The sequence below is a fragment of the Alexandromys fortis genome, unplaced genomic scaffold, assembly GCF_014885135.2.
Source record: "Alexandromys fortis isolate MF-2015 unplaced genomic scaffold, M_Fortis_MF-2015_v1.1 scaffold_56, whole genome shotgun sequence".
NCBI classification, from domain to species: Eukaryota; Metazoa; Chordata; class Mammalia; order Rodentia; family Cricetidae; genus Alexandromys; species Alexandromys fortis.
The window spans coordinates 8,521,055-8,542,218 of NW_026067935.1; the positions used below are offsets into that span (position 1 = coordinate 8,521,055).

General features: G+C 43.8%; 1 protein-coding gene across 1 annotated transcript; it reads right to left on the reverse strand.

The window, feature by feature from the left end:
* Positions 1-1,732: 1,732 nt before the first annotated feature.
* On the reverse strand, positions 1,733-21,011 carry Dnajb11 (DnaJ heat shock protein family (Hsp40) member B11). The gene is made up of 10 exons (XM_050146513.1): positions 20,748-21,011; positions 15,613-15,769; positions 12,218-12,315; positions 7,789-7,921; positions 5,399-5,541; positions 4,937-5,019; positions 4,694-4,751; positions 3,453-3,564; positions 3,019-3,178; positions 1,733-2,438 (listed from the first exon to the last, which is right to left on the reverse strand). The coding sequence occupies exons 1-10, from the start codon at positions 20,813-20,815 to the stop codon at positions 2,374-2,376; spliced, it is 1,077 nt and encodes a 358-aa protein (XP_050002470.1). The 5' UTR covers positions 20,816-21,011; the 3' UTR covers positions 1,733-2,373.
* Positions 21,012-21,164: the final 153 nt, after the last annotated feature.

The window sequence follows — 21,164 nt, forward strand, 5'->3', positions numbered from 1 at the left end:
GTCGCTGGTGGTGGGGTGGGCTTTGGTGATAAAGCTATCTTTTTGACTTACCCCCGCTGCTTTACCTCCTCAGCCGCATCCATTAAGAGCCCCAGTAAAAACTCGGGGTTCACCAAGTTGGACTGTTCTCTCTACAGGGTGGATAGTCATGCGTTGGTCTCCACAGAAGAGATGTCTCCCAGAAGCACGTGGACATTTCTGCCAATGTTTCCGTGGCGATTCCTGAAAGGATGGATATTGGCCCAGGACACACCAAGACCAAGTTCTCAGCACAAAGATCTATTTGCCCCAGGCGGACAGAGGGCAGGGACTAAGAGACAGACAGGAGGACAGGGAAGAAGGGGAAGGAACTAGGGGAGAGGGATGGATATTTACCCTATGCGGGGGAAGGAGGGGAGAACAAAGGACTGCCTCTGGAGAGGAGACAGACATGGCTCACAGGAAAATGGACGGTTTATAAAGGGAAAGGAGAAATCTGTGTTAGGACAAAGTGTTTTAATTTTAATTGGACACGTTAATTAGGTGAGCCAAGGGGGGCTTTTGATTGCTGGACTTCAATACTTCAATACTTTGATAGTTGGGCCTTGGTGGTCAGCCTCAGGAGGAGGAAGTGGCCCAATAAGGAGCTAGACCTTGGGGGCTGGCTTTGGAAATATAATCTAACAGTTTTAACAAGGCAATGGGAATGGGGGAGAAGGGCACGACCTGCCAGAGCCATGCTTGGTCGGGCTGGAGTCCCTTCAGTACTAGTCTCCTAGGCCTAGAAGCCCTGCACAATCTTGAGATGTGCCTCTTCAGCACGTGGTGGGGCTTTGCTGTCTCAGAGACCACAATGCCTTTGGAGGGCACTTGTTTGTGCAAAACTCATGAGCTTTGGAGCCTGGCTTATGATCTTTTCCGCCGTTCCCACCATGACATGCCTCTGCAGTTTAACGTAAGGTCTATGGATCTTTGACACAACCTTCCCAATGCACTCAGAGTGAGCTAAAGCTCAGAGCCCAATGATGGAAGGAACTCCCTAAATCACAAGTCTAGGCAATGAATAAAAAGTGACAAAGACCCTAGTGACATTTCTTCACAGTGAGAGCATACATTGTGTGGGATCTTCAAGCTGAAACCAGCAGCCTCGGCTCTGGGTGGACTGGGTCTGGAAAAGTGCATTAGCAACTATAAATAATGACCAGGGTACTCCTGGGTTACCATAGGCAGCCTTCGACAGAAACTGTAAAAATACCCCACCGAACGTGTGTATGTGTATAAACTGTGAAAGTCGGCTGACCTGAACATGTGTTTACAAAAGTGGAAAAAGCATACTGAACCGGAGTACATGTATATGATGTACAGAAAGTCCGATGAATGCATGTCTGTCTCTGCGGTTTGCTGGGTATCTGAGAGTCTCAAACAGCACTGGCTGCTGCACAGCTGAGGGCAGGGAGACGGAACTACACCGTGGTTCAAAAGCAGCTTCCACAGATTGCAACAGCGACGGCCCAACTGTACTGAAACACTGACTGGCTGGGGCAAGAAGTCCTAAGGACTGGAGAAACAAAGGAGACTCAAAAGTCAAGTATGCTCCAGTAAGATAGCATCTGAATCTGGTGCTACGGGGAGAAAAACCACCTGCCGTCCTTCTAATATTTATTTCCTAGAGCTGGCCATCTTCATTCCTAAACAGGTTTCTGATTATAAGGCCAACTGGGACAGATACACAGAAAGTACTTTCTAAACAGTAAAATATTCACATCAGATTTTATTATTATCAAAGAAAACGAGAAAATGTGTTCTCTCAGAGACAATGAGGTCTTTGTGTAATTTTAATTCATGTAGCTCAGTCTCTGATCTATTAGGTTTCTTCAAGCTCGTTGCTGTGAGACACCATATGTGTTTAGTGGGGTCTGAGGGCTGGACCTTCATCATTCTTTTGCATGCTGTGTGTGTCCATCTTGCTTGATGGGAAGAAAACCCATCCACTCACAGGAAAAAGAAACAGGAGTCAAGGAAAAAAATAACAACAAGATGTATTTAAAAACAGTCTTCTCCAGTTGGCATCTTGAAATGGCTAACAATTATCTCTAACCCCTCATCTGGTTTCCTCTGCTCTGGCGTCCTCTGAGACATTACTCCTTGAACCTCAAGCGGCAGCACCAGACATGATATCCCCAGAGGGAGAGGTATTAGTTAACCTTCTGCTGGTCATTCTTGTCTGAACACAATAGACAGATTCTTGAACCTCTTATTCATGACGATCATCAGGGAAAAAAAGATTAAGCCAAACTTGCATATTGAAAATAATGAAACACACACAAAAAACCCCTGCAGATAATAAATATCGCCGATCCACCTATTTCAACCAGAGTCCAATTTCTTTCACTCCTAATAGCCTTGCAGTCCATTGTATACCTTCTGCACTGATCCTTGTTTGAGCAGCTGCTTGATGCCTGCAGAAAGAACGAGCGACCACATTAACAAAGATGTGACTTGCCCAGGGTTTGCAGCAGGTGTCATGGAGAGGCCCAATGGCTGGATGACAACCCCTGTTTTCAACTTCACATGTACACATCTCCAATATACACACCTGATCACATGTGGACGTCAAAACATACACACTTGTTTCTTTCTCTCAAGGCCCACCCCCAAATCCTATGAAGCTCCAGGAAAGAAGAACAGGCAAAACAAGGAAGCGGAGTCACTTCAGCTGATCTTCTGTTCCTTCTCCTTTGCTCTTTCGGCCAGTTTCACCTTTACCTGTTGTTCTCTTACTATTTTAAACACTTACACAAGCTACTGTTTTCAATTAGCACAGAGAAGTTCGCCCCCAGCCACCCCAATTCTCCTAAATCTCCCCTCCCTTTTGGTTTGGCCTAGCTTTTTCACTGAAGTGCACAGACAGCACTGTACACAGAAAGGCCTACAGCCGTGTCTCATGCCTCCAAAGGGTTTGCTATTGTTTTCATATGTTCAACCCCCACTCATGTGTACAAATATGTGTGAACAAGCACACACACACACACACAGTACCTTCTTTTGCTTCCTCTGTCAGCTGTTCTTTTGGAAAATCTACATCAAAAGTGATTATCAAAGAGCCCTTGATGTTATTGTTGTCAAAGTTAGGGAGCCCCTCCCCTTTCTTCCATAACTTGGCTCCTGGCCTGGTAATCTTGTCCCGGGAAATATGTACCTGGAAAGGAAAAGTGAACCAAGTGGAGTAGGATTGGCTCACCCTAAGTCCAGCCCACAACTTCTCCCGTGCACTGCTGACAAAGCGGATGCCACAGCTCAACAGAGAAGGGAGGACAGAGGGCAAGGAGAATCCTAGGCTGGCAGGCACAGAGAGACGCTGCTTCTGGATGTTCAGAAAGAGGAGAGACAGCGGCAGAGGACCAGAAAGGAGCCTGGTTCCAGATGACCTAAACCCACCACATGACCACAAAACTAGAAGCCTGGCTGCTTACCTTGTGACCATCCAAGTGAGTTATGTCCATCTCGAAGCCCACCAGAGCCTCAACTAGTGAGACTGTCACATTTGTGTACAAATCATCGCCTCTCCTCTCAAATATACGGTGCCTGAAATAGAAAAAGGCAGAAACCACTCGAGTTTTAAAGTGCTAGAAGAGTCTTGGGAAAAGACGAGCTGTTTCCTCCTAACAGTGAGCCTTAGGCATGCCTTGCGTACAGCCTTAACTGAGCTTAGAGTCACGTAAGTCACGCTGAGCTCAATTTCTAAGGCGTGCACCATCAGCAGAAGGACACAAAGGTAAGGAAACCGCCAACCATTAGGTTACAGAAAAGAAAGACAATGCTTGGCTGAATTTCCCATGCAGTCCAGCAGATAAGGTGAGTAAGGGGACAGAGAGATCACTGAGTTCAAAGCCAGCCTGGGTGACAGACTGACATCTTATTTCTCAAGTGCATCACCCGTACCTTGCCAAAGATGTTAGGTTCTAGTTTCTCAGGGAAGTTGTGAGGGAACAAGGTATGCAAGAAGTCACAGGAAAGATTACCCGGCACAGAGTGCAGAGAGGGTAACTTGGGAAGGGGGACCATTTCTGCATAACCCAGTGGGAACAATATTTTAGTCAAGCCTTAAACCCAGACCTATTGCTGGTTTCCAACTATAATACATGAGAATAATAAATAAGAAAGCCCAAATCCTGGGCAAAAATCCCGGGAGTGTTTAAGCGGCACTCCACTATAAAAGCTGGATATTAAATGACTGGAAGGCCTTTTTTATGGAAAACTATCACAGAGCTCCTTGGTTCCTATTGCAGACTGCCTCTCATTTTCAGCTCTTTTTATTTCTTGCTTTGTTGTTGTTTGTTTAAGACAATACTCATGTACCCCAGGCTGGATGACTTTGACCTGCTGATCTGCTTGTTTCTATCATCTGAACACTGGCATTAAATGTACCACCGAGCCTGGTTTATAAAGTGCCAGGGCCCAAATCCAGGGTTCTGTGCATGCTAGGCAAGTACTCTCCCAATGCCCAGCTCTTTTCAATTCTTACTGAGTCTTTCCTTCCAGCATCTTTTGACTTTTTAAGTCCTAATAAAATAACTGGGGCTCAAGGTCAGGACCTCACCATTACTGATGGTATAATAGGCCTAAAACAGAAGAAAAAGTGTAAAAGCATCAACTCCATAATCACTCAAGCGAGAAGCAGGGCCGAGAGACACCTCTCCCAGCTGATACCTACTTGACAACTTTGATTCGGAATCGTAAGTCTCCGGGTTCTCCATCCACATGAGGCTCACCTGGTCGGAACAGTTCAAAGAAGACCAAAAGTTACACAAGCCAAACACGTATTTATGTGGCACTTCGAGTAACTTCTAAATCCACTACCTCAGGCAATGGCTCCACTCCTCCCTCATACTGGGTAGCCATTAAGGTATGGGACAAGGCAGAAGTGAGTTAAGATAATAAACACTGGTTATCTCACCTTCTCCAATAAAGGGGTACTCCATGCCATCTCTCACGCCAGGTTCTATTTCTACTTCTAGTGTTCGCTCTTCATTCACTAGTCTGAGACAAAGGGAATTAAAAAGGGAGAAGGAAATAGTAACAAGTCCCCGGATATAATCAGATTCACCACTGTCTGGGAGCCTTTTCCTGGACAGTCACACTATGTTGTTTGCCAAAGCTATCTGGGCCTGTTTAGGGCTTCCAGATGCCAACACTCAGGGCAGAGAGACTCTGCATCACAGGAACATCAGGGTCTGCTCTCAGTCAGAGTGGGGGAGAAACAAACTCTGCTACATGTCACTCAGAACTGAAAGGTACTGCCTCATAGCTTAGAGACTGCACTGCTCTCCTTGTGGAACATGGTGGGGGAGGGGACAGCCAGGTACAGACAATCAGAACATTCACGAGTCAAGAGGCCCACAGAGGGCCTCTCACTTACTTGACATTAGGGCACTCATCACAAACCACCTCCTGGGTCATCTGGAAGCGCCCCGGCCCCAGCTGTGTGGTTCGCATCTCCTGCCGACAGTTGCATTTCCGTTTGCCAGGAGCCTGCCTGGCTACAGGCTTGTTTCTAACTACCTAAGGATGCAGAAAATGGCCTTTAGTTGCCTCAGTGGAGCAATGCTCTGCACACTTGCCTTTTCTACAAGCCACCCCTCACAGAGACTGACACGGGCTACAAATCAAACTCCACACAAGAACAACGCAAACACACACTTAAACGACTCTAAGCTCAACCCAAAGCTGTAGGAGTAGAGACGGGGATGAGAAGAGACTCCAAAACAAGGTGAAGCGCCAGCATTTCCACGACACACCTAGGGCTACTGAATTAAAGAACTCATAGAATTACTGCGATATTAAGAAATCTGAGTTTTGTAAAACACAACCCCCCAAAGAACAATCACAGCATTCAAGATCTGCTATGTGGCTACCACCCGCTCTACAATTCATCTCTCCAAACCACCTTTCTGTTTTAGGCAACCAAGTCCAAGACGGATCCCCAGTGCTGTCACCACTCCCGACACCAACATATACGAAGAGACAACAATCATCTCTGTGTAGATGACTGTTTTCAAACAGCAATCCCTCTCAGTACAAACAAAAACAAGACATGAAAAGATATATCATTTCCTCAATTACCTAGCGAGCTTGTGGCCTTGTGGCCAGCCTGGACTGTGTAATACTTTGCCCACCCCCCCACAAAAAAAAAAAAAAAAAAAAAACCAAGAACATATTTTGGGACTAGAGAGATGGTTCAGTGGCTAAAAGCACATATTGCTTTTGTAGAGGATTGAATTTGATTTCCGCATCTCTATCTGATGCCTTGAACACCTATACTTATGTGTACATCACCCCACACAGACATACACAAAATTAAAAATAAAAAACTTTACAAAAGCTCCGCATTCTTGTATTTGTGTGACTGCATGGCATTGTGTTCATGCAGCAAAGCAACACAAACGTTTGGAGAAGACTCACGCCCCTCCCCCCCCAGAAGAGCTCAGACACCTCTAGGCATACACACACTCATCTAACCACAGCTCTACAGGCAGCTCTCATTCTTCTCATGCACAGTGAGGAACCGCAGCCATATGCTTAAGTAAATAAGTAAATGGCAGGGTTTGAAAGTATGCAGTCTAGCTGCAAAGTCCACTCCAAACTTCAAGGAAAACAATCTCAGGTTAAAGAATGCAAACTTTTACTAGAGAACATAGGACAACTTTCTCACTTTATAGCAGATTTCTAAAAGAAAAGACTCACTTTTCTTTTAGAAATCAAAATTTTAGAAATCAAAAATTAACAAAGACCAGAATTTTTCACATTAAAATGAATACTTGTATTAAGTAAAATAAATCTTAAATATCGTGTAAAGACAAGTTATATTATAAATAGGTAGATATATCTGTCTTACGGCTAACAAAAACAGTAGCAAGAATGAAGTGGTCTTAAGTCAACAAGAGAAAGACAAACAGGGCACACGCAAAGGAGCACTTCACAAGAGGAAACAAACAGGGCCAATAAAAGAGACTTATCCTAGCTGGTAATTAGGAAGCACAAACCAAGACCACAATGAGGTAGCATCCCATTCGGGTAGAGTGCCTGCCAACATGTGTGAAGCCTTAGGTTCAATTCCCACAGCTCTAGTACTGGGAGGCAGGGGAGCAAATCTACTGAGCCTCATAAATTGCCATGGCATGCTGAGTGTTGACACAGACAATGTCAAACATCCTATGGCATTTTCTCACGAAGCATGAACGTGTGCTAACACGATCCAGCTATTCCACTCTTACACTTATCCATGTCAGAGACATCCTTGCTTACGTATAACTAGAATACATACAGGAAAGTTCACATATAGGACTCTTTCAGAGCTAAAGACCAAACAAAACCAAACAACCCTACTGACGGTCACCATGGGATTTTATTCAGCAGACTGATAGCTGCAAGCATGACTTATAGGAACAAGTCTGTCTCAAAAATGATGATATGCCATCTTTACAGACTCAAAGACAACAAAAATACACTTAGGTTCGTGTATGTGTAATAAACCAGAAGAGCAACGGTACAGTTATCTCTGCGGTGACGTAGGGGATGAGATGCGGAGCAGCACACAGCATGAAAGGCAAGGTGCTGTTTCACTGAGTTCTTGGGCTAGGTAATGAGTTCAGTCTGTGAGTGTTAGGAATTAGGATTAGGATTAATTTAATTGTGTGTCAGTCACTCCCTCTTGTCCTCTAAAAGACAAAAAGGACATTAAAATCTCAGATTTTTGGTCAAGAGAGCAAGTTTTGCTCATCAGTGTGAGCAGGTGTATTGTGAACTTACTTCCACAAAGTTTCCTGCGTACACTTCTTCTAAAGTAACTTCGAGATCGACGATGATGTCACTTCCTCTTGGGATGTTTCTGTCCTGCTGACGAGGGGTTCCTCCAAACATGAAGCCAAAATCTCCAAAGAAGCTGTAGATAGACGGCAAATTCATCAGGAAAAGAACTCAAATCCTATGTCTCACAATTAGTTATTTTCTTCACACTGATAAAATACTGCTTCCTACCAGCACACTATATAAACAGACATTTTTTAATATACTGGAGTCAAATTTTAATTTACATAGTATCAGGTTGCCTCCCACTATAAAAACACAATATGATTCATACACAACAGCAATACAGGAACACACAGCATATCAATGGATTCAATGTTGGCTCAATCAATGAAATAATCTATTTCAATACTGAGGAAATCCAGACATGACAGACCTAATAAAAAAGGATCTAATATAGATAATCCTATGCAATTTAAACTTTTTCATTTTTTAAAGTTTTTTTTTTTGTTTTGTTTGTTTTCATTTTTTATTTTTATTTTTTTTTGGGGGGGGGGGTGGTTCTCTGTGTAGTCCTGGACATCCTGGAACTTGCTTTGTAGACCAGGCTGGCTTCAAACTCAGAGATCCACCTGCTTCTACCTGGGATTAAAGGTGTGCACCATCACCAGGCCTAATTTAAGGAATTCTTTAATGTGATCCTAAGACATCTGAACATATTGTGTGTGTTCACTACATGTATTCTTGAGAGATTGACTTGGACAAAGAAGCTACCACTCCGTACAAAAGCCTTGGGCACTTGTTTCAAGTTGGAAGCAAAGCCTCGGGACACTGTAATCCATAGTGAAAGGAAGTCCTGGCCTGATGTGGGAGTGATTTCTTATTAATAAAGAAACTGCCTAGGCCCATTTGATAGGCCAACCCTTAGGTAGGCGGAGTAAATAGAACAGAATGCTGGGAGAAAGAAGCTGAGTCAGGAGTCGCCATGATTCTCCCATTCCAGACAGACGCAGGTTAAGATCTTCTCTGGTAAACCACCTCGTGGGCTACACAGATTATTAGAAATGGGTTAGATTAATATGTAAAAGCTAACCAGTAAGAGGCTACAGATAACAGGCCAGGCAGTGTTTAAAAGAATACAGTTTCCATGTAATTATTTCGGGCATAAGCTAGCCATGCGGGTGGCAGGGTATCGGGGACATAGCCTCGTCGCTCCTATCACTACAGAGTGATAAGGGAGAGAGAGTTTAACACAGAATTTTGCTGTTTGTTGATGGTATGCTGTAGAGAGATTTCCTGTTTCAGCAACAGCAGCAGAAAAAAAAAACACCGTGTCATTTTAAAGTGCGGCTTCCTGGGGCTGTGCTGCCAGCATGAACTCTGGTTTTAAAAGCATTTCAATGGCTTTTATGGGACTGGATGTTTCTGTTCCCGCTTGGGATCAGAAGGAGAGTGCTCAAAGACCATGCTGATGGCTCAGCGTTGGCCAGCGCTCCCCGCCTGCACCTGGGCAGAAGGCAGAATTAGGCTTAGGCAGGCGGAAGAGCATGGCGGATTCCTGCCGCCATATAGAGAGATGTTTTCAGACTGCGCAGTGCTCTGCTTGTCAGATTTGGCTGTAACTTGGATGAAAAGAGTTTCTGTGCTGCACGCTCAGTCTCAGAATTAAACTGCTGACTGCGGCGCCAATGTGGACTTGCTGTGTGCCTGAAACTGTGCACAGCTCAGGGGCACCAAATGGATCTGAGACAGGAGAGGCTGCTCCATGCTAAACTATGCTGACCTCAGGCAGGAACTACTGTAATTGCCATAATAACAGCGCAGTTAAGGTATAGACTGGGCAGGACACAGGAGGTACCGTATTACCTGTACATGATGCAACTTAAGTTTTTAAAAACTGCTTAACATTTTAAGAAATGCTCCTGGATAGTAAAAAAATTACAGATTCACAATAAAACAGATTCAGACATAAAAGACCTTTATGAATCACATTGTTGGATGAATGTACGTAGGCTTGAAAAAGAGAAGAAAAAGAATATAAAAAATAAAGTTAATGTCTTAAAAAAAAGATAAAGTCTCTAAAGAGACAAAATAAAATAAAATGATAGAGTAAAAATAAGCCACGTAAAAATGAAAAATTCACAGAGAGTCTGGATTATGTACATTATGTTTTCTTTAAAATTTTTGACTATGAAGGAGCTAAGTACAGAGAGACATTTCATTATATGGGCTGCCAAGTGGAACCAGAACGGATATCATGAGGGTATGATTTCAGAATTTGTGTCTAAGGATATGATGCTTTGGAAAGGGTCTTCTTTTGTTTTCACAGAGGATGTGACCCTATGGATTGCATCTATTCCGATTTGGTATGAAGACCACGTCCTCCTGAAAGGTTGCTGTGAACAACCTCAAAAAATTGCTTCATTCAACTGCCAACTGAGATGAAACTAGCACACAGGTTATACCATGAACGACCTAATTAATGACGCCCCCATTCAGCAGGAAGCAGTTTGGAAATAACTGCGCCCATATTCCCAAATATTGTTTATAACTGTTCTTTTACATTTAAAGGGGGATATGATATAGATATAAATAATTTACATTGGTATGGATTTTAAGGCCAATTTTGTTATATGTATTTCTGATATTAAGGTATTGTGATTATGTAGTTCATTTTTAAAATGTAATGTATAATTAGAAAATATAGGTTAATGGATAATCATCAATAATAGTAAAGCTTGTAGTCATGTTAGTTAGATTTTCTAGATGTACATAGATATATTTTAGATAGGCATTCTTCATATCTTTCAAAAACTGCAGAATATGGCATTTAAAATATTTTAATAACTTAGGGTTTTTCATGACAATGAGACACGTCTGCTCCTGGCAGCACCAGCTACTTCGAGAGGAAGATGGGCATCGAAGAGGATCCTTATGGAGTTGGATAGTCATTTGGGCAAGAAACTGCTCTTGCCAGGACTGTTGCATAAACTGGATGCAGAGAACCCGCAGAAAGAGGACTGCTAAACTTGCCTAAAGGTGAGATGGTCTTTCAGGGTTTCTGACTCATAAAAGAGTCTGTGAGACATTCTGCAGGACACAGCAGATAATGACTAAACTGTCTTTGGAATTTCCTGCTTGATGAAAATGTCTGCTGGATACTATGGGCCTGAAGGCTAAAGATGGATGCCCCAACGGTACAAAAGAACTTTGGGTGACTGTCCAGGCAATGAGATGTCTCTGTCATTTCTAGAGTTTTCTTATTTCTTGTTTATTTAGGTAATATTATATCCTTCTGAAATCTTTGATGGAGTTAAAAAATGGTTAGTTATAGTTATAGTTTTCCTTAGTTATGATAAAGATTATTGTAATTTTTACTTGATAACTGTTTTGGTATATGTAATTTTGCTATATTAAAGTTAAAGCCTTTCTTTTTTGTTTAAACAGAAAAAGGGGAAATGATGTGGGAATGATTTCTTATTAATAAAGAAATTGCCTAGGCCTTAGGTAGGCAGAGTAAACAGAACAGAATGCTGGGAGAAAGAAGCTGAGTCAGGAGTCACCATGATTCTCCCACTCCAGACAGACACAGGTTAAGATCTTCTCTGGTAAGCCACCTCGTGGGCTACACAGATTATTAGAAATGGGTTAGATTAATATGTAAGCGCTAGCCAGTAAGCTATAGATAACGGGCCAGGCAGTGTTTAAAAGAATACAGTTTCCGTGTAATTATTTCAGGCATAATCCAGCCATGCGGGCGGCCGGGTGTCGGGGACGCAGCCTGGCCGCTCCTATCACTACACTGGCCTATACAATGTCGGAATCAGTGTTTGAGGTAATGAAAGGACTCCCAGCTGGAGTTGTCAGATCCCTGCACTCTGAACCCTTCAGCTGAAGAGAAAGGGCCGCGCAGAAGAGGGGAGTTTCTCCTTCTGACGTCTCCAACATCGCTTCAGTGGTGGGGGAAGAGGCACTTCCCTGACAGGCTCAACAGATAACCATATGGAACTAATTTTACTTGAGGCGCAGGTCCACAGAAGCCTTTGGGGATCTGGAGAAATGAAGGTTCACACCACACAAGCACAGATTCAAGCATCTTTCTGTTGCATCTTTCTGTTTATAATCACAGAGTAAACTCTGGCTTAGATCTCCTGGTATAAAATGTCATGATGTATGGAGTCAAGTGTCAACAAGGAGGGTTCAGAGTGAGAAGTGTGTGTTAGCATTCCAGCATCCTCAGTTTCCAGCAAGCCAAGTGAGATAGGAGGTCAAGAGACCTATGACTTCTCTGATGGGGACTATCACAGCCACCCCTTTGTTGTCCAGAGGATGAAACAGAGGCAACTCTGCCCTCTGCTTCTGAGAATAATTCATTTAGAGCCTAAATGGATGTCTCAGGATGTAATACTCTGCAAATGGGCAAACAACTTACTGTGAGAAGATGTCCCCATGGGAGCTCTGATGACCGTCTTTCAAGCCTTCTTCCCCATAAGTATCATACTGTTTCCGTTTCTCACTGTCTGACAGAACCTGGGATACACAGAGTGGGGAAAGTGTCATACTCCGTCAGTTAGTTAAGATACACTCATGTCTACAGCTGGTTTCCATTCTGACCCTGAGTTTCTCAATCCTTCCAGAGAGTGTGATTTTCATCATATGGTATTAAGGCATATTTAAAGTTGTTACCTTGTGTTTGTGTTAGAGTTTTGAGATAAGGTCTTCCTACATGGCTCGGGCTGGCCTAGACTTCCAAATGTAGCCCTGGGTGGCCTCAAACTCATGCTCAACCTGCCTTAGCCTCCTGAGTAGAATCCTAGACATGAAGCACCACGACTGACAGGCTGTTTTAACAGACTGAACTCTTTAAATTTAAATTTTTATTTATTAAAGATTTCTGACTCTTCCCCACCACCGCCTCCCATTTCCTTCCCCCTCCCCCAACCAAGTCCCCCTCCCTCGTTAGTGCAAAGAGCAATCAAGTTTCCCTGCCCTGTGGGAAGTCCAAGGACCACCCACCTCCATCCAGGTCTAGTAAGGTGATGTTCTATCGGGAACTCACCAAGGCCAGCTGGCCTAGATCTGAAAAAGCCTGGGATAAAACCGGACTCGCTGAACATAGTGGACTAGTGGACAATGAGGACTACTGAGAACTCAGACTGAACTCTTGATGCCCTATCTATTCCACACTGCCCAGTTCATGCTTTTAGCTTCAAGTTATTGAAGCTGACTTAGTACTTTAAGAATGGTATTTAAGAAATGTGACAGTGAAGATTGAGAAGGCACCAAGAAAGAGAGGAAATTACTATGCAGGTGAATTTTCTAGGCAATTCAATTCCAAGGGTAATAATTCTCTCACTAAACTGTAAGCTAGAATCTAACTATGGCGGATTATCATGACTGATAGGTGCACTAAATCAGTAGTCTTAAAAACACTACCCACCCCTGTAACACACACCACACATTAGAAGACGGGCGTGCCAAGGAAAAAGGCTCATGGACCCTGAAGTAAAATCCATAGCTACATTTTCGTATTTCTTTTTTTCATACTTTGGTATGCATACAAATCCATTTGTAAAAGAATGCTGTCTGCCTTAAAGTGTGTGTGTGTGCGCGCGTGCACGCGTGCAAGCATGTAACTGTGACATCTTCAGTTCAAGAAATATTTGTTGAGAAATACATTGTTGAGAAAATATTAATGAACATTACTCTGTTTTTAGAGTAAATTTCACTGCCTGCTTAATGTTTGTGTGATCCAAAGAATGTAAGAAAAAATTTGTTTCAAAGCATGTAAAAATTTGCTTTCAACATTCAAGAAGAAAAAAAATGTATATAGGGGATTGATTAAAAACTAAGTATAAAAATATATATGTATGAAATCCATTACTTTGTATGTCAATTTTAAGAGGGCTAAAAAGACGGCTCAGCAGTTAATAGCTCTTATAGAGGACCTAGATTTAGTTCCCAGCACCCACATGGTGGCTCACACCCACCCATGACGCCAGTTCCAGGGGATTCAATGCCCTCTTCTGATTTCCATGGACAACAGGCATGCACAAAGCATACCTACAGACAAGCGGGTACATTCACCCACATAATTTTCTCTTTAAAAGCTTATTAATTTAAAAAATAAAAAAGAGGGGAGTGCTGATAGACAGAAGACTTAGTAGTTAAGAGCACACACTGCTCTTGCAGAGGACCCAAGTTTGATTCCTAGCAGCCATGCTGGGTGGCTCACAACCACCTGTAACCACAGCTCCAGGGCATCTGACGCCTCCCACTTCTGTGAGTATGTCCTGTATTCATACACATGCATACATGTATAAATAAAATAACTGTTGAAAATAAAATATAGAAAAGTTCTTTTATTTTAGAAACCCGAAGCATAAACACACATACATACATTTGAAAATTAAAGAGCTTTCAATCTTCCTTTGGATGTGTGTAAACTCCTCACTATGTTGCTCATCCGAGTTTAATCCCAGAGCTCAAACGATGCATTTAGCTCAGTTTACAGGTAGCTAGAGTCACGGGTGCTTTCCACTATCCTCAGTCTACTTTAGAGGTGGGGTGAAGGGGAGCAGTTGACTAGCCAACTGCTATACAGACTTTCAACTAGCTAAAATACAATAATCAATCTTACCTCAGCAGAGCAAAAGAAAAAAAAAGAACCCTTTTATTTGCTAAAGAGTCTTTGAACTGGGCCGGGCAGTGGTGGCGCACGCCTTTAATCCCAGCACTCGGGAGGCAGATCTCTGTGAGTTAGAGACCAGCCTGGTCTACAAGAGCTAGTTCCAGGACAGGCTCCAAAACCACAGAGAAACCCTCCCTGTCTCGAAAAACCAAAATAAATAAATAAATAAATAAATTTGTTAGCCAAAAGAGAAGTATTAAAAAAAAAAAAAAAAGAGTCTTTGAACTGTGTGAATGTTCTGATCTGTGCACAATAATTTACCTGGGAGAAAGGCAAAAAGGTTTGAATGACACAAAGAAAAAAGAAAAATACCACAAAGGTAGTTAGGGTCAAATAAACCTCAATTTTATAAGTGAGATATGTATAGCCCGCTCAGTTATGAATAAAGAGCACTGCAGATTCATTATCAAGAGCAGAACATCAAGCCAGGCATCGTGAGGCCAGCCTGGTCTACACAGTTAGTTCCAGGATAGCCAGAGCTACATAGTGACACCTTGTCTGTCTGTCTCTGTCTCTGTCTCTCTCTCTCTCTCTCACACACACACACACACACACACACACAGAGAGAGAGAGAGAGAGAGAGAGAGAGAGAGAGAGAGAGCACTGGAAAGCACTGAACAACAACAATAAAGAAGTGTAAACCTGGCTTTTGATGGAAGTATTTTTGAGTGCTGGGTTCCTAGCAAATCATAACTCTATTGCAAGGAACAGTTGGAAATGTGAAGTCTATCATCTCACAAGAAACAAAATGGTATGTGTCATTTTAGGGGCCACCAGCTCTCAGATGTACACATGGGCCCAGGTTAGGACTTTCTGTCAGAGGGGCTGGCAAGATGGTCCAGCCATTAAGAACCCCTGCTGCTCTTGCAGAGGACCTGAGTTTGGTTCCTGGCACCCACGTTAGGCAGCTCACAATCACCTGTGACTCCAGGTCCAGGAGATCTGATCCCTCTTCTAGCCTCTGTGGGTACTCACACACACCTAGCACATATACACATAAATAAAACAAGCCCTTAAAAAGGCAGGAAATGGGATCTATAGATAATGACTGTACCATCTGTTTTCACACAGGACTCTCTGTATTCTGGTGTTCCCCTACCTACAGGTTTTGTTCCTCTTTGGTTTTCACGACTCACCTCATAAGCAGCACCCAGATCCTGGAATTTCTCCTGGGCTTGGGGATCATCAGGGTTCCGGTCAGGATGAAGCTGCAGGGCCAGTTTCCTGTAGGCCTTTTTGATGTCCTTTATGGAGGCGCTTCGAGGCACCCCCAAGATCTTGTAGAAATCTCGCCTGAGAGAATGGATAGATGAGACCTCATCAGAGAGTTCTGCATGACATTTTAAATTTACTGCTTTATTCTCTGACAATTTCATGTGTGCATATAATGTCCTCTGGTCATTCTCACATGATTGCCTTACCCTCTCGCACCCCTCACTCACACTGAAACTTCCTTCTTCCCAATACGTCCCCTTTCCTATTCCCATATGTTTTTTTTTTTTTTTTTTTTTTTTTTTTTTTTTTTGCCCACTGAGTTTGGTCAGGGAGACTTACATAAGTGTGTGCAGGGAGGAATTTACTGGAGCCTGGGCAACTACCAGCAGCTGCATCCCTAAGCAAAATGACTCCCCCTCACCCAGCAACCATTAACTCTCAATAGCTCTTCCCTCGGGGAGGGAGGGATGGATCGTTTTTTGTTTGTTTTAAAATTTGTTTGTCTGAGTCATCTCTCTAGCTCTATAATAAATTAAAACATATGAATATGTATGTGTGCCTGTCTGTCTATATGTGCTTGTAGAATGCAGAACCTTCGCAGTTGTGAGCTGCCTGATGTGGGTGCTGGGAAATGGACCCCAGTCCTCTGTAAGAACAGCAAGTGCTCTCAATCACTGCATTATCTTTCTAGCCTCAGGATGTATTATATTTTTAAAAATGGGAAGTACTTTTTTCTTTTTTTTTTTTTTGCACTTTATGGCTCTACACAAGTAATTACAGCTAAAACCCAAACAATCAAATTAATTCTCTCTTTACTCCCTATATTGGCTTCAAATGATTTTTTTAAGGATTTAATTATGAGCACGTGCATGTGTTTGTGTGTGGGTATGAGTGCAGGTACCCCGGGAGTTGAGAAAAGCTGGATCCCCTGGATCTGGAGTTACAGGTGGTTGTGAACCACCACGTGGGTGCTAGGGTCCTCTGCAAGAGCAGCAAGTACCCTTAACTGCTGAGTCATCTCTCCAGACCCACCCCAGTGACTTCTGACTGTTTCTAAACATCAAATAATTTCAAAAGAGTTATCTTTTTACTCACAAAGATTGTATCACATAAATGTCCCGACAGTAGCACTTTGTGAACATTAAAGATGGACTCACTAAAGGAGTTAAAGGGTAAGCAAAGTTTAAATAGTAATTTTGAAGGAAGACTAGGACTACTCTGTATGTGAGAATTACAGCGCATTTTGCTGGGGAAAAAGCACATTATATATTCATTGAGAGTAACTACACTAACTTGCTAAGATCAGGTCTTTGTGATACACAGCCTCTACATTCACAGGCAGGAGCCTCTATATCCTGGTAGTTAAAAGTATGCAAATAGCATGAACTGGGACATAAAGTAGAGCACACAGCCAGGGGCTGCGCTGGGATCAGCCATAAAAGGGTTTCTGCAGGAAGTGTTAATGGAAAGCTAGAACAGGACTATAAAAGACATTCCAGGGAAGGGCCATATCCAGATTATCCCCGAATGAGCTGAACACATACGAATGCTCACACCATCTACTTTTTTGGACAGAATTTTACCTATCAGAATTTATTATGAAAACATTATTTTAATAATGAAGCTAGAAAAGTTACAGAATAGATATTAACATAGTATGGATGGTAATCTTCAAATGTATAGGGAAAATGAATATTAAAAAATGTATTGTATGGGGTAGCTCAGTCAGTAGAATGGTTGCCTCTAATTTCTGAAGCCCTGAATTCATGATGGCACACACTTGCAGTCCAGGTAGGTATTCAGGAAGCTGTGATTAGTTTATACTCTGAGTCACACTGTTTGAAAAGTCATTTGGTATTTTAATCATTCTGTCAGGGTTTGGGTTGGTTTTGATAGACAGAGTTTCAAGACTTTGAACTTACTATGTATCTGAGGTCAGTCTTGAACTCCTGACCCTCCTGCCTCTACCTCATAAATGCTGAGTTTATAGGCATATGAACCGTGTCCAGATCAACTATATCATTTTGTTTTGTTTCTCAAGACAAGGTTTCTCTGAAGCCTTGGCTGCCCTGGAACTCACTCTGTAGACCAGGTTGGCCACAGACTGTCAGAGATCTGCCTGCCTCTGCCTCCCAAGTGCTGGGATAAAGGCGTGCCCACCCAGCCCAGCTCAACTATATCATTTTTAAAACTTATCACCCACAGGAAGTCCCTACCTAATCTGTAAATTCTTGACATCTCATGAGAAAGGAACCAGCTATTTAATAATGAGAAGGATAACTATACAGAGAGTGAGGCTTACTTAAGTAATATTCTTAAGAATATGCTTATGTAGAAGGGTGGATTAAACAAAAATAAGGATGTTTTAAAAACTATGGAAAGCCACTACTTTGTTAGCTAATTCAAAAAATATATAAAGTGCCCCCCAAACATGATCTTAAAGTTCTTACAGGGGAGTTGAATTCAGTTTTCAGCACCCATGATGGGTGACTGACACCCACCTTTAACTTCAGCTCTGGGGAATACAAAACCCTTTTCTTGCTTCCATGGGCACCTGCACTTACGTGTCCATACCCGCACATGGACATAAATGTACATGTACTTAAAAATAAAATCTTAGTGACAGACAGACAGATGGATACACAGAGATAGAGGACTCTGAACATAGGTACCCTGCATGAGTGGACGACCTTTCCCTTAGAAGGCATGGATTATGAAGTGAAAATCTCAGTGCCCCCCAAACAAGAAGCTGTCACTACTGTCCTTGGTTGTCCATCATAAGTCGATGGAAGCCTCTACTGCTGATGACACACACACTTTGGTTACAGGATACAGAGAAATTAAGTTGGAGATGACATGAGAATTTCCTGCCTCCTGGCCAGCTTTCACAGCGCCAAGTTACGTAGGCTGCGTGAGGAGAAAAATTACTAACATTGGCCAAAAAGGCAAGATGTACCCACATCTGGTACAATAGTGATGCAAAGATTAGAGGGCTAACCTACTGCTTTCTGATTGGATCTGAGGCCTGCTCCACAGAAGGGAATTTCTATCTGGTATTGTAAAGCTGTTTGAAAACCCATGGCTGGGGAGGTCATAGGCCCTGGGGTAGGGGGAGACCTATTACTGCTATTTTGTTAAATAGACATGTGATTTTTAGGTTATACCTGCAATATAATTATATCTTGTAAATGTTTAGGCTACGGCTATAGATAGATTCACACACTCTGAGCATAGAGGCATCTTTGTACAGGTGGCAGTAGTTAGCGCATTGAGATTGGTCCAAGTGTGGAGAAGAGGTAAGTGACTTCTAAGTGCTTGGTTTTAAATGGAACATCTATTTCAACCTTCCCTGCCTCTCCCCAAGTCCCCAAGGTTCAGGGAACACCGTGGGAGGTGGGGCAGAAAGAACGTAAAAGCAGGGGAAGGGGAGGAGCGCTGTCAAATTCTGTCTTCTGGAAATGGCACTCATGGTCTCACTCTAGTTATGGCTGCCCGAACAAGACCTTCGCAAAGAACACCTCTAATACCATTAGTCCCCATCCTGGCAGCCACAGCAGCTAAGTGGGCTCAGTGAGTTATGTGAAGGTGGGAAGGGGGCATGATACGTGTGCCCAGGGGGAGTGTGGGTGGGGGTGGATGGGGGATTGTGGGTAGGTATTGTGCATGTATGAAGTTGTCAGGGAATAAGAAAAGAGGGAAGAGGTTAAATGACAGCTCAGAAAAATGGCTGGTATAGCTCAGTGCCAACATTCTATTCCCCAGAGGCTACTTTATGAGTGACTGGAGTTTAAAGCTATAGGATTTAAAAATATTAGTATTTGCCAGGAATGGTCCCTCATGCATGGAATCCCAGTACATGGGAAGCGGAGGCTGAAGGAGCATGAAGGAGTTCAAGGTTCCTCTCAGCTACACACCTCAACTCCCAACTGCAACACTCTATGCTGATGTTTTGCTAAATACTTTGGTTTAATCAAACTAAGGGAAAACAATACAGTCTATGTAAGAAATGCTAACTTTTAGAAATTTAAAATATTTCACAAGGTAAAAAGAAGACAAAATGTAGGCATATATGCAAAGGGCAAAGAGCATACAGGAAACACTTTAAAAGCTACTGGTGGTAACACAACCTACAGACTGTCAAAATCTGACACCTGCTAGTTTCTGGTGTGTAATTTTTGTGGTTTCTTATTTATTTGAGATAGGGTGTGATGTAGGCGAGGCAAGCCTGGAACTCACTCCCTAGTGTAGCAGAAGATGCCCTTGAATTCTGAACACAAGTCTGGCACACCTCCTGAGTCATCGGAACTCTGGGGTCGTGCATTTTAGATGCTGGGAGAACCTCAAAAGTCTGCTCTTTTTCCTTGAAGGGAGGTACAATGTTTTGCCCAGTTTCAGAACATCGATAAAGTTCCTTCAAACTTGTGTGATTCCTAAGAGTGGCCTAAGGCTAGGCTCCCAGTTTCTATTACCTGCTAGTGAACAGCACTTCGCACTGGTACCATCCAGCTCAAGAAGGAACCGTGGAGAGACAGGGAGCTCAGATGACAGTTCAGGTTCGCTAAGCCCAACAAGGTGGGAAGCACGAAGGTTCCCTAAAGGGTGTTGTGGCTCCCTCAAGCCCATTTCCTTCAGTCCGAGCTTGGCTTCCCTACCTGCATCTGACTTGGCATCATGGCCCACCCACTTTAGTGTCCGCCCCTCGGACGCCGGTTGCAAGCTTGGTAACCCACGGTCCCACCTTCGAGTTCAGCAAATCCATGTCCATAACCTCAACCCCGGCTTGGCACTCACTACCTTCATTTCCATCAGGAGCCCCGTCCCTTCCTCAGAGTTCCGTGTCCTACTTCTGCTCACAGCCACTTAACTCCCTCCAATGCCCAAACCAACTGCAACCAACTCCCGCTCTTCTGGGAAATCTGGCTCCGCAGGGCCAGCCTGGCCCACACGACCCCTCCGTCCCTCGGCCCAGCTCACTGCCCCTTCCTCGCTGCCACCAGCGTCCTTTTCAGCAAAGGCCGCCCCTCGGGCCCCGTGCCGCGCCGAGCCCCGTCCTCACCCGGCCATCACAGCACCGATGAGGTACAGCAGCAACAGGCAGAAGGTGCTCAGGTTCTGCGGGGCCATGGTGTCGCCTGGTCCCGCACTCTCGGCCTCCCGTGCCGCTGCGTGCGCTGACCAGCCCTTCCGGCCCAGACAGGCCGCCTCACGCCGGGGTCTCTCGCCGGGCCGCCGAGACAGCTAGCGCGCCCCCTCTTCAGCTGCCACTTTCCGGGAGCCCCCAGAGCCGGCGAGCAGCCAGGCGTGGGCCAATCGCCGTCGGGGACATCACACGCGGCCGCCACTCCGCAGCCAATCAGCGCGGTACACTTCACCTCCGAGGCGGCGCGGGCAGCCAGTCAGACAACGGAACTGTGGCCGCGGCCCCCGGCCAATGGGAAGAGGAGACGTCAGAGGTTCGCGCCGCCCGGAAGCG